Source organism: Aquarana catesbeiana, linkage group LG02 (genome assembly GCF_042186555.1).
Source record: "Aquarana catesbeiana isolate 2022-GZ linkage group LG02, ASM4218655v1, whole genome shotgun sequence".
NCBI classification, from domain to species: Eukaryota; Metazoa; Chordata; class Amphibia; order Anura; family Ranidae; genus Aquarana; species Aquarana catesbeiana.
The window spans coordinates 411,348,115-411,360,125 of record NC_133325.1 but is presented as its reverse complement, the minus strand read 5'-3'; the positions used below and the strand labels follow the sequence as shown (position 1 = coordinate 411,360,125).

The 12,011-nt window shown below is 43.9% G+C and overlaps 1 protein-coding gene across 11 annotated transcripts in view; it reads right to left on the bottom strand.

Moving 5' to 3' along the window:
* Window positions 1-509: 509 nt before the first annotated feature.
* Window positions 510-12,011, bottom strand: part of ADGRB2 (adhesion G protein-coupled receptor B2) — a 744,603-nt gene continuing 733,101 nt past the window's right edge. For 8 of the 11 annotated variants that reach the window (XM_073615393.1, XM_073615395.1, XM_073615396.1 and 5 more), the window contains one exon: window positions 511-1,305. In XM_073615393.1, coding sequence (XP_073471494.1) covers window positions 1,144-1,305 — 162 coding nt within the window. In that variant the 3' untranslated portion in view covers window positions 511-1,143. Of the gene's footprint in view, window positions 1,306-12,011 lie in introns of all 11 variants that reach the window. The other 3 variants (XM_073615398.1, XM_073615399.1, XM_073615401.1) reach the window with 1 other exon arrangement.

The window sequence follows — 12,011 nt, the reverse complement described above, 5'->3', positions numbered from 1 at the left end:
ATGTGACTGTGTGTGCTGTAAGAAGTTGGACAACTGTTGCACAAATTTCACATATAACATTTAGGTGCGACTTTCATGCACATTTTGAGGGTTTACATTACTGTCTATGGCACTCAAGTCACATGAAAGTCAGACCAAAGTAGTGCAGGAACCTTTTTAAAGTTGCTGTGACTTTAAGTCGCACATATTTGAACAGTAGTCATTAGAAAACATGGGGGGAGACTTATCTTGCAACTTTAGTGTCCAAAGTCGCATGGCATGTCACAAAAGTGTGAATGGAGCCTAAGTGGCAAGCTATAGTTAACTATGAGTACTTACCCCATCTAGAAGGCTTGACCAGCCTTGACCATCGCTGCATTTTACAAATATTTTATTGTATTTGCAGTGCTGTCCTCTAACCTTTATCGGCATCTTCTATATGCAAAAGACCACTTAAAAATATTATTGCAAAGTATTTGTAGACACTAAAAAAGTCAACAACTTACCTCAAATCATGTTTCAAAAGGTTTTTTTTTTTATTTTTTTTTATCTCATTTTAAACAAATTCTAGGCATTTTTAAAACCCAGTGCCACCTGACCCCCTTTCCACTGCCCAATCGCCTAGAAGTATCAGTAAGGAATTGGAGATGTCAGTTTAGTCTATTTGGGCTGATCTTCTTTAGAAGTTCATGATGATATGACTAAGCTCCTCATCCCTACCTGAAAATGGCAGGGGGCAGGAGAGGGGGGAGGTGAAAAAAACTGGAAGAAAGTGGTCACTTGACAAGCAATGTCCAGGAAGCAGAACAGAGGAAGTTGTGTGACAGAACAACATATGTGTGCATTTAAAGAGAAATCACAGCTTGTTGCTGCTTGGCTCCTCGATCAAACAGGAATAGTGATCCTGGATATACCATCTTAAAATCAGAGCATTGCGCTTCCAGAAGGCCACTTCTTCCGTTTATCGACCATCATTCTCCCTTTTTGCTCTCATTTGACTCTGCTGTTGTATCATGAGGTTCCAGTGCATTTTCCAGTGGGTACTCCATTGTCAAAATGTAATCCTCTGTGGCTTAAAACCCTGATACCACCTTTCTGGTATACGAGGGCAATTAACTGGAGTCCAAGAGGTTGATAAATTCACAGGCAAAGGGACAGATTGCCTTATACTTCAGTCTGATAGTCGCCATCTGACATATCCATGGATATACGTGGAGGCTGTTCCCAGTCTACACAGCGTAGGCCCAGGCGGTCATGGATCTGTGATGAGCGTGCTCTGTAACTATCCCAAACCTTCTGATGGGGGCCAGCTGGACTTGTCTTCTCCTGGGAAGTCAATATCAGAGGTCAGGCACCAGAGATTTATATCATTGCCAACATAATTACAATGCATTAATTATATTTACAATTTGGCTTTCTTTCATTTCTATTTAGGACATTGAAATATGTATATATTGTTTTCTATATTCTGTGTATTATTTCAGTATGGATGTCATTAATACACCACCATGAATCTTATTAATATGACCTGCCATTATAGAATGAAATGCACCTGTGGAGATCATTAGATTAATTAGCTTATGAGCATTTCCATGCATGGTCCATATGGGTGACATTCCTAGCAGTGGAAAAACGGGCTGCACACCATGATATATTAATACATTTCTGTGTGCTGCAACTGAGGGAACATCAATAGATGAATTAATGAATCAGTCAATAGAATAATCTGTTGATAAATGAAACTGCATAAAAATCAATGAATGAAACTAGTTTTCAGATAGATGTGTCTGACCTTAGTAAATTGATAGGTCAGTCTAAATTTAGAGAAGTTATTCAATGTATCTTCCTCCAGTAGCATTAATAGACATATCTAATTCTAAAATCTTGATGGTTGTATCTGAACCAGATGACGTTGATGAGTGTATTAGACATGGAGAAAACGAAAAAAGTTATAGCTCAAATGCATTGAAAAATGATATATGTATTTTCAAGGATGCCAGAATGAAGATGGTAGCACTTTCTGTACATGAATGAAAAAGTAAGACTCTGACAATTAATTTTAACCAAACATGCTTACAGTATAAAGTCCTATGGCAAAACATCAAATGAACTATGGACCACAAGAGTTTTGATATACAAAACAAAGAAAAAGATCTTGTCAAACCATTAATTACTTCCAATATCTATAGCTTTTTGTATTTCTCTAAGTAAATATATGAGGTTTGTCTAAAAAATTTGGTGAATGGTCTGATATCTCAGCGGTAACATGGGCCAGGTGCGCGCATGCACATGGCTATCCCACGAGATGTTGAGAAGCACCACCCAGTGTGGAGTACACATGACTGTCAGTATAAACCCGCTGCGGCTAGTTAAACATAGTCAGTGTGAGAGGTAGGGTCACTGTGCAATGGAGCAACGAGTGATAATGACGTTCTGCTACAAATTAGGGAAAACGGTGAAGGAGACGCATGATATGTTGGTGCAAGTGTACGGGACAGAAGTCTTGAGCAGAAAATGTGTTTACGGCTGGTTCAAACACTTTTGCGACGGGAAGTAAATGACTGAGGATGAGCCACTTCGGGTTGCTCGTCAACAGGTAGAACCCCAGACACGATCGAGCAAGTGCGACAAATGCTGACATGAGTTTGGTGACTGACTCTACTATTGATGGCAAAGGAATTGGGCATTAGCAAGGACATGGTGAATACCATCGTCCGCAAAGATTTTGGTAAGTGGAAGATCTGTTCCCGGTTTGTACCGCACAACCTGACAGATGAACAGAAAGCAAAACGGATGGAAACCTTTGGAGATTTCATTACCATGTGTGACCAGGATCTATCCTTTCTGCAAACCATCGTCACAAGGGATGAGATCTGTGTTCCAATTTTTGGCTCAGCGTGGCTTACCTGTTCTCAATCATCCACCGTAGTCCCCTGATATGGCACCTACAGACTTCTTTCTGTTTCACACCTGAAGAGCGCCACGAAAGGCACACGTGTTGCAGACGTGGTGGCAATTCAGGAATGTGTGACAGTGCTTCTGTGATCGAGTCCTAAAGAGGCCTTTGTTTCCAGAACTTTATGAGTGTTAGCAAAAGTGTGTTGTGAAGGATGGCAAATATTTTGAAGGCCAATAAAGGTAATTTGTATCTTCTGTTTTGTTTATTTTCTGATACCATTCACCAAACTTTTTAGACACACCTTGTATAACTATAAAATCCCTCTGTTAGCCATACATGTGTAAAAATTAAAAGTATTACAAATCTACTTTCCAACATTCTCATCATATCCTAGCTGTCAATGATGAGAGAAAGTACGGACAGAGCATAGCTCTCTCTAAACTACTAATGATCTAAAAGCATGACAGGCTACAGGGTATTCTGGATGTCTAGATTAGGACATTTGCTAATGTTCATATTAGCAGCTCTTTCAGAAAGTGTGCATAGGTTTATATTTGTTTGTGTAAAGGATAAGTTCACCCTTTCTAACATGTTACACTCATATTCAGGATGAACCATGTAACATGTTAGTGCTGCAGCTACCCCTGGGTATTCATTCACTCAAAAAAGTGTCTAAAATAATTAAAAAAAACAGTACACAGGCTGTTTTTTTGTGTGGGGTTTCCCCTCAAAATGCATACCTTTGGTCATGCGTTTTTTTTTTTTTTTTTTCATTTTGGCGTGGGGTTTTTTGGTCTGAATGTGTTTTGTATCTGTTTGGTAAGAAAAACAAAAAAAAACAAACAAACTTTTGATCTGTCATAAATACACTACATTACCAAAAGTATTGCGACACCTGCCTTTACACGCACATGAACTTTAATGGCATCCCAGTCTTAGTCCGTAGGGTTCAATATTGAGTTGGCCCACACTTTGCAGCTAAAACAGCTTCAACTCTTCTGGGAAGGCTGTCCACAAGGTTTAAGAGTGTGTCTATGAGAATGTTTGACCATTCTTCCAGAAGCGCATTTGTGAGGTCAGGCACTGATGTGGACGAGAAGGTTTGGCTTGCAGTCTCTGCTCTAATTCATCCCAAAGGTGTTTTATCGGGTTAAGGCCAGGACTCTGTGCAGCCCAGTCAAGTTTATCCACCCCAAATTCACTCATCCATGTCTTTATGGACCTTGCTTTGTGCACTGGTGTGCAGTCATGTTGGAACAGGAAGGGGCCATCCCCAAAGTGTTCCCACAAAGTTGGGAGCATGAAATTGTCCAAAATGTCTTGGTATGCTGATGCCTTAAGAGTTCCCTTCACTGGAACTAAGGGGCCAAGCTCAAACCCCCGAAGAACAACCCCACACCACAATCCCCCCTCCACCAAATGATTTAGATCAGTGCACAAAGCAAGGTCCATCAAGACATGGATGAGCGAGTTTGGGGTGAAGGAACTTGACTGGCCTGCACCTCAACCCGATAGAACACCTTTGGGATGAATTATAGCGGAGACTGCGAGTCAGGCCTTCTCTTCCACTAATTAAAGGATAAGTTCACTTTTCAGAACATGTTACACCTATATTCGGGGTGCAACATGTAACATGTTATGAAAGGACCGCCCCCCGCTCCCTCCTGATCCCCTACTCTGACAGCTAGCGGGGATATTCTCCCTGTGCCTGCTCTCAAAATTATAAAGAATATGTGGCTGTGTGGGCTCTGCCCACCTAGACATGTTATTCATTCACAGTGTTCTGTGAATGGAAAACTACAAGTCCCAGCAGCCTTAGTGGGTGACGTCTTGTAGCTCTCAATAAACTACCATGGCTCTGTGAGCGCTGTGGTAGTTCATTGATTCTTCCTGTAAAATAAAGAATAATTGCGCATAGAGAATGGATATGCTGCCAACACACCACTAGACATATAATGCAAAAGGTTCATTGCAACAACTGATGTGATTCATCGTACCCTTTGGAGTTTGATTTGGATGCTGTATCCTGTGCAATCTCGGGTGGAGTCCATTTACCACACCATTGTTCCTGATGTGGGAGATCCTATTGAGGTTATTCCCTCAAGATTGCCTGTTTGACCCATGTGCTATATGGTACATGTGTCCTTCGAATCTGATAAGCGTGACTACTTTAACATATAGATTGGACTTTCAAGATCAAGTTGAACTACTCAAGAAAGACTTTTGCACATTCATTTCTTTTTCACTTTATTTTTTAAGATGGACTTTTTTAAGATGCTTTCTTATTCATTTTGAAATCATCTTTGATTGTTATATTCATATATTAATTTACATATATTCTTTTCACTTTACTCTTGCCATTTAGGCCATTTATGATTCACATGTGTTTCAATTTGTTCACTTTAGCGCCACACTAACATTGAGTCTTCCTGTCAGAGTGTATCGGCTTGCCTGTACAAGGTACAAGCAAACAGATAAATTGACGGGTCTGCAGGAGTGCTGCATGGCATCAGCTAACTGCTGATCGCTGGTGCAACGCTTTACGGCCTCCTACAAAAAAAAATAGTATATGCACATTTTTAAGGCAAAAAAAATGTGCATTTCATATTTTTTTGTAAATAGGTGAATATATCCTTTAATTGAACAAGCTGAAGAGAGAAGCTGATTGGTTACTATGCACAGCTGCACCAGTTTTAGTAAATCTCTCCCAGTGGGACAATGGAGCATGAACATAGCCACCCTCTAAAAGGAAGTCAGATCACAGAGCAAACTCAATGGAACTTAAAGACTTGGAGGAGGCTAAGAGCAATAGAAGACTATTTTCTTAAGCTATGAACACATACTTGTATAGATTTTTTTTACATTTTTATACCAGTTTAGTGCAGTGTTGCCAACCGTCCGTAAATTTACGGGCAGCCTGTAAATTTCAACCTATTTTCGGGCTGCCTGTAAATGCCCGTTACGGACGTTAACCGTTCGTGAAAAATATGGCTGTGGGCCAACAGTGGAACTGTGCTGGCGCAGATCCAAAGCCAGCTGGGCTCGGGTAAGCTCATACATCTTTGGCAGGGCGGGCGCATGCGCGGTGAGTCAGTGACATCATGACGCCACCTGATGCCATTTTTGAATGGACGGCAGTTGGCACTCGGTCTCGGCTGCCTCAGCAACATATCAGTGGGCAGGCTTCCTGACCCGGAACCCAGGCCTGCACCATGGCTGGAGCCTGTGGGGATACTAACCGATGTGCCACTGTAAAATTGGCCACACGTTGTTCGGGAAATCGGTCACCAAACCTCTGCAACTTCCATGATGAATGGTGCAGGGTTCCAATCTCCATGATCCATTCATGGCTGCTGGAAAGAGACTTCCACCACACTACTGTGAGAACAGCCACACTGAGTCCTGGAGACCAGACCCCATCCATAGCTGCTATATCTATGTGATTTCCAGGAGGCACAGCAGTTACCAGACAAGAATGGCAGTGGTGAGACTTTAAAGAATCACAGACATTTACAATCTCTGGCTATCTCCTGTATCCTGTCCGCATCCTCTAACCACCTCCTTATCCTGTCCGCATCCTCTAACCATCTCCTGTGTCCTGTCCGCATCCTCTAACCACCTCCCGTATCCTGTCCGCATCCTCTAACCACCTCCTATATCCTGTCCGCAGCCTCTAACCAAATCCAGTATCATATCCGCGGCCTCTAACCGCCTCATCATGTCCGCAGCCTCTAACCACCTCCTGTGTCATGTCTGCAGCCTCTAACCACCTCCTGTATCATGTACGCAGCCTCTAACCACCTCCTGTATCATGCCTGCAGCCTCTAATCATCCGCTGTATCATGCTCGCAGCCTCTACCTCCTGTATCATGTCTGCAGCCTCTAACCACCTCCTGTATCATGTCTGCAGCCTCTAACCACCTCCTGTATACTGTCCGTATCCTCTAACCATCTCCTATATTCTGCCCGCATCCTCTAACCACCTCCTGTATCCTGTCCACATCCTCTAACCACCTCCTATATCCTGTCCGCAGCCTCTAACCACCTCCTGTATCATATCCGCAGCCTCTAACCGCCTCAACATGTCCACAGCCTATAACCACCTCCTGTGTCATGTCCACAGCCTCTAACCACCTCCTGTATCATGTACGCAGCCTCTAACCACCTCCTGTATCATGCCTGCAGCCTCTAACCATTCCCTGTATCATGCTCGCAGCCTCTAACTACCTCCTGTATCATGTCTGCAGCCTCTAACCACCTCCTGTATCATGTCTGCAGCCTCTAACCACCTCCTGTATCATGTCCACAGCCTCTAACCACCTCCTGTATCATGTATGCAGCCTCTAACCACCACCTGTATCATGTCTGAAAGCTCTAACCATCTCTTGTATAATGTCCAAAATCTCCCACCATCTCTTATCTGGTATCATGTCTGCAGTCTCTGAGGGGGAGCCTGGAGAGGAGTCAAGAGTGAGAGCACCGCTGGGGTGGGGTTCACGAGAGGAGTCAGACATTTGTGGACAGGAGACTATAGGTTGAAACCAGAGCCGCCAAGCTGGAGCCCGGAGAGAACCGTCTGATTGAGTCCTGCACGGTGCACTTGAGAGGAGGTCAGTGACAGCGCTGCCAGGCCAATCTGAGGGGGGTCAGTGATGTAAGGGGGGAGTGAATACAGTAATGTAAGGGGGCACTGATATAAAGGTTCCCCCTAATATCAGTAACCTCCCCCTTACCTTAGTGTATTCACTCTGCCGAAGGTAGTCTTTGGTCACCAGAGTCGTCCCCCACATGAGAGTTCCCAGCATTCCCCTTTACATCAGAGTCTGCAGGATTTCCCCCTTACAGTGTGCACCCTGTAAAGGGGAACTCTGATGTAAAGGGCTATTCTGCAGACCCTGATGTAAATGGGAAACCCTGATGCAAAGCGGAATGCGGTGGACTCTGATATCACCAGAGCCCCCCTTACATCAGAGTTCCCCCTTAGATCATAATCTGCAGCATTTTCATTTACATCAGAGTTCCCGTGCACTGTAATGCCCCATAAACACAGTCGGACATTGATCGGACATTCCGACAACAAAATCCTAGGATTTTTTCCGACGGATGTTGGCTCAAACTTGTCTTGCATACACACGGCCACACAAAGTTGTCGGAAAATCCGATAATTCTGAACGCGGTGGCGTAAAACACGTACGTCGGGACTATAAACGGGGCAGTAGCCAATAGCTTTCATCTCTTTATTTATTCTGAGCATGCGTGGCACTTTGTGCATCGGACTTGTGTACACAGATCAGAAATTCCGACAACGGATTTTGTTGTCGGAAAATTTTATATCCTGCTCTCAAACTTTGTGTGTCGGAAAATCCGATGGAAAATGTGTGATGGAGCCTACACACAATCGGAATTTCTGACAACAAGGTCCTATCACACATTTTCCGTCGGAAAATCTGACCGTGTGTACGGGGCATAAGGGGAAAGTTTATAGTTTAAGGATATAGTTTAAATATTGATATTTGAGAATGCGTGGCTGCTCCCGAGATGGCAGCTTGATTTGGGAGCTCCTTCCCGTGTAACTGCCTCAGCGCCAGTTAGAATGAGCGGATCATGTCCCTTACAACCCGCCCGATCTTCGAACACATCAGCGCTGATTCCCGCATGTCGGGCGAGCAGCCTAAGAGCGAGGTCTCCCGCCAGCTCTGCTTTGGGGATCAGGCTTAGGGAACTTTTAGGATGGCGGCTGCAACTCACACAGGAGAAGAATCGGAGGACACAGTGTTCATTGCGGACCCTATCCATGCACCTCGGGATCCTTGCGGGCCCCCTAAAACACCAGTAAGTGCCCTTCTCCTCCCAGCAGCCTCCCCTGCTTCCACAGAATCACTCCTGGGCAGATCCTTTCATGAGCTCCTGAACTCACCAATCAATAGCCCTGTGTACTATCCACTCTGCAACAGGCTTTTTCCTTCACCCCAGGCCAGCTACCTGACATAAACCAAGTCCTCATTAAATTCTCTGAAATGCTGGCGAACGGTTTAGCCCAAACTGCAGCACAAATAACTAACACTATTAAAGTGAATCTACAGAGCCTAGGTACACGTATGGAAGCCATTGAGCAGACTGTAGACCAGACAGTGTTACGGGTGAACCAGAACACTGCTTGTATTCAAACACTACAGAAACAACTGGACACAGCATTATCTAAAATGACGACCTGGAGAACAGAAGCAGACGATATAATTTTAGCGTTCGGGGTCTTCCAGAATCAATATTGGATGTCCAAGGGTCAGTTAAGTCCCTCATTAAAGACCTCATTCCGGGTATTCTGGACCACAGGTTGGAGCTGAACAGAGCTCACAGAACTCTACAAACCCCTCGCTGGAATGGTCTCCCTAGAAATTTTGTTGTAAAACCACACTTCTATTCGGTAAAGGATGGAGTTATGAGAAAGGCTCGGGACTCTGACAAGCTAACTATACAGGGGAACCCGGTTCAAATTTTTGCAGACTTGTCCCCCACAACTATTCAACCCCGGAGGTCTCTTAAACCCCTCCTGGGAGAACTATTGCAAAAATCTGTGAAATATTGGTGGTTGTTCCCTTTCCATCTACAGTTTCAATTTCAGAATAAAACTTATGGCTTTGCCTCCTTTCCAGAGGGTAAACGTCTACTGCTACAACTGGGCATCATCTCCCAAGAATCCACTTCATCTTCTTCTTCTGTGAACCACCAGAGTTCTTCCAAGCGGGTAAACGTCTACTGCTACAACTGGGCATCATCTCCCAAGAATCCACTTCATCTTCTTCTTCTGTGAACCGCCAGAGTTCTTCCAAGCGAACTCTTCAGGTCAGTCCCCTGACCCTTGCCTGGCAGAAGCAGAAAGAAAGAAGGCTTCGGAACTCCAACCCCCCAATGAAGAACTTTCTCCCTGGATTTTCCTCTGACCAATTTTGGTCCACTTTGGGCTGGAAGCACATCTTCCTAGGTTACAAGTTCCTGACTGTGTCCCCACTTATTTCCACTAATTTGGAGACAACATGACTTTAACCTTTCTTTAACACTTCTTTAAATGGTTATCCTCTCCCTTAGGTTTGGGTTGGAGATCAGACAGATCTACAGTTCAAAATGTGTGATTATGATCTTGCTTTCCTCGTCTGATATTTGGCCCTATAGGGCGAGCATCTGAAGGGAAGCAAGCTCTGCTATTGATAGTCTTTCCTATGGGCATTTATGGGGGGACGCCTACTCCAGACTTGAATTCCCTCAGGTTTTCCACCCCTTTTTATTTTATGCACCAGCAACTTACGGTTTACTGGTTATTTTACTTTGATATGTCTAATTTAGTAAGTATTAGTTAATTTCAATTTTGTGAGGGCCGGCCTCTGACCCCATGATCCATTATATATTTCAGATAAATTTGTGTGTCATCTACTGTTCTGTTTAATCAAGGCTTATAGGCTGGAGAGGTATTAGTGCTCCTCCCCCTATTGAAACTCAAGGGTTCCAGTTCTACTTGGCGACAACAGGACAGCAAGTACTGTTATATTTCTCTCTAAATTGATAGGTTGACAGGATCAGGCAATGCCGTTCCTGTGCTCGGAGAAGTTTAATCCAGTGTTTTTGCACCATAAATATCCCGCTCACTACTTAGCAAATGCAGAGGCCAAAAAAAGGGGAGTGGCCATCCTTTTTTCCAAAAAAAGTCACTTTTGCTCATTCCCAAATGAACAAGGACCAGGAAGGTCGATACATTCTAGTCAAAGGACATATTGACGGCTGTCTATATACATTCATCTCCTATTATGCCTCAAACAAGGGTCAGGCAAATTTTTTCTTAGAAATGCTACAAACCCTCTCCCCTCACTTTGAGGGAAGGATAGTGATGGGAGGTGATTCTAATGTTGCATTTGATCAGCTTTTGGACAAAAGGGGCAACCCAGCTAAAAAGGCCCCTAAACAAAGCCTCTGCATAGCCCGGCTTCTCCATACTCTAGGTCTGGTGCATATTTGGAGAGAAATTAACCCTTCTACCTGGGACTACACACACTACTCGGGCCCACATAAGACATATTGGAGGATAGACCGTATATTTCTCCCCACCTTAGACATTTGTACGGCATCGCAGGCCATCATCTGTGATGTAGCTTGGTCAGGCCATTCCCTAATTATGTTGAAACTTAGTAAGGCTCCTTCTCCTTTGGGTCCACACCCGTGGAGACTCAACGAATCCCTTCTTTATATGGAGCTCATAAGGTGGTGATCCACGGTAAACTTACTCAATTAGCCTCTCGGTTAAAACGGGAGCATCAGGTAAACATAGACAAGCTCGATGAGGAGTTCAAACCACTCAGCAAAATCCACAAACGTAACCTCACTATAGCCACCTTAGCCAAACTTGATACAGGTAAACTAGCTTTAAACCTAGTCCTTACCTTGGCCTCTGAAAAAAGTCTGAGATGGCAAAGTGCCTGTTTCTATACACAAAAAGACAAAATAGGCTTGAAACTAGCAAATAAACTGATCCCTAAATATCGTGAGATCTCCATCCCTAAAATTAGGGCTCTGAAGGGCAATATTACTCAAAATCCTAGCTACATTATGGAAACTTTCCAATCTTTTTATTCCAAACGATATAGTAAGGACAAAGATGAGGACCCTAGAAGCATCGAGGCCTTCCTGGGGGGATCCCCCTTCCCACTCTCACGGATGACCATCGCTCTCTTCCTGAATCTCCTTTTTCAGAATCCAAACTCTTATGCCCCGTACACACGGTCGGATTTTTCAACGGAAAATGTGTGATAGGACCTTGTTGTCGGTGACCGTGTGTAGGCTCCATCACACATTTTCCATCGGATTTTCCGACACACAAAGTTTGAGAGCAGGATATAACATTTTCCGACAACAAAATCTGTTGTCGGAAATTCCGATCGTGTGTACACAAATCCAGCGGACAAAGTGCCACGCATGCTCAGAATAAATAAAGAGATGAAAGCTATTGGCCACTGCCCCGTTTATAGTCCCGACGTACGTGTTTTACGTCACCGTGTTTAGAACGATCGGATTTTCCGACAACTTTGTGTGACTGTGTGTATGCAAGACAAGTTTGAGCCAACATCCGTCAGAAAAAATCCTAGGA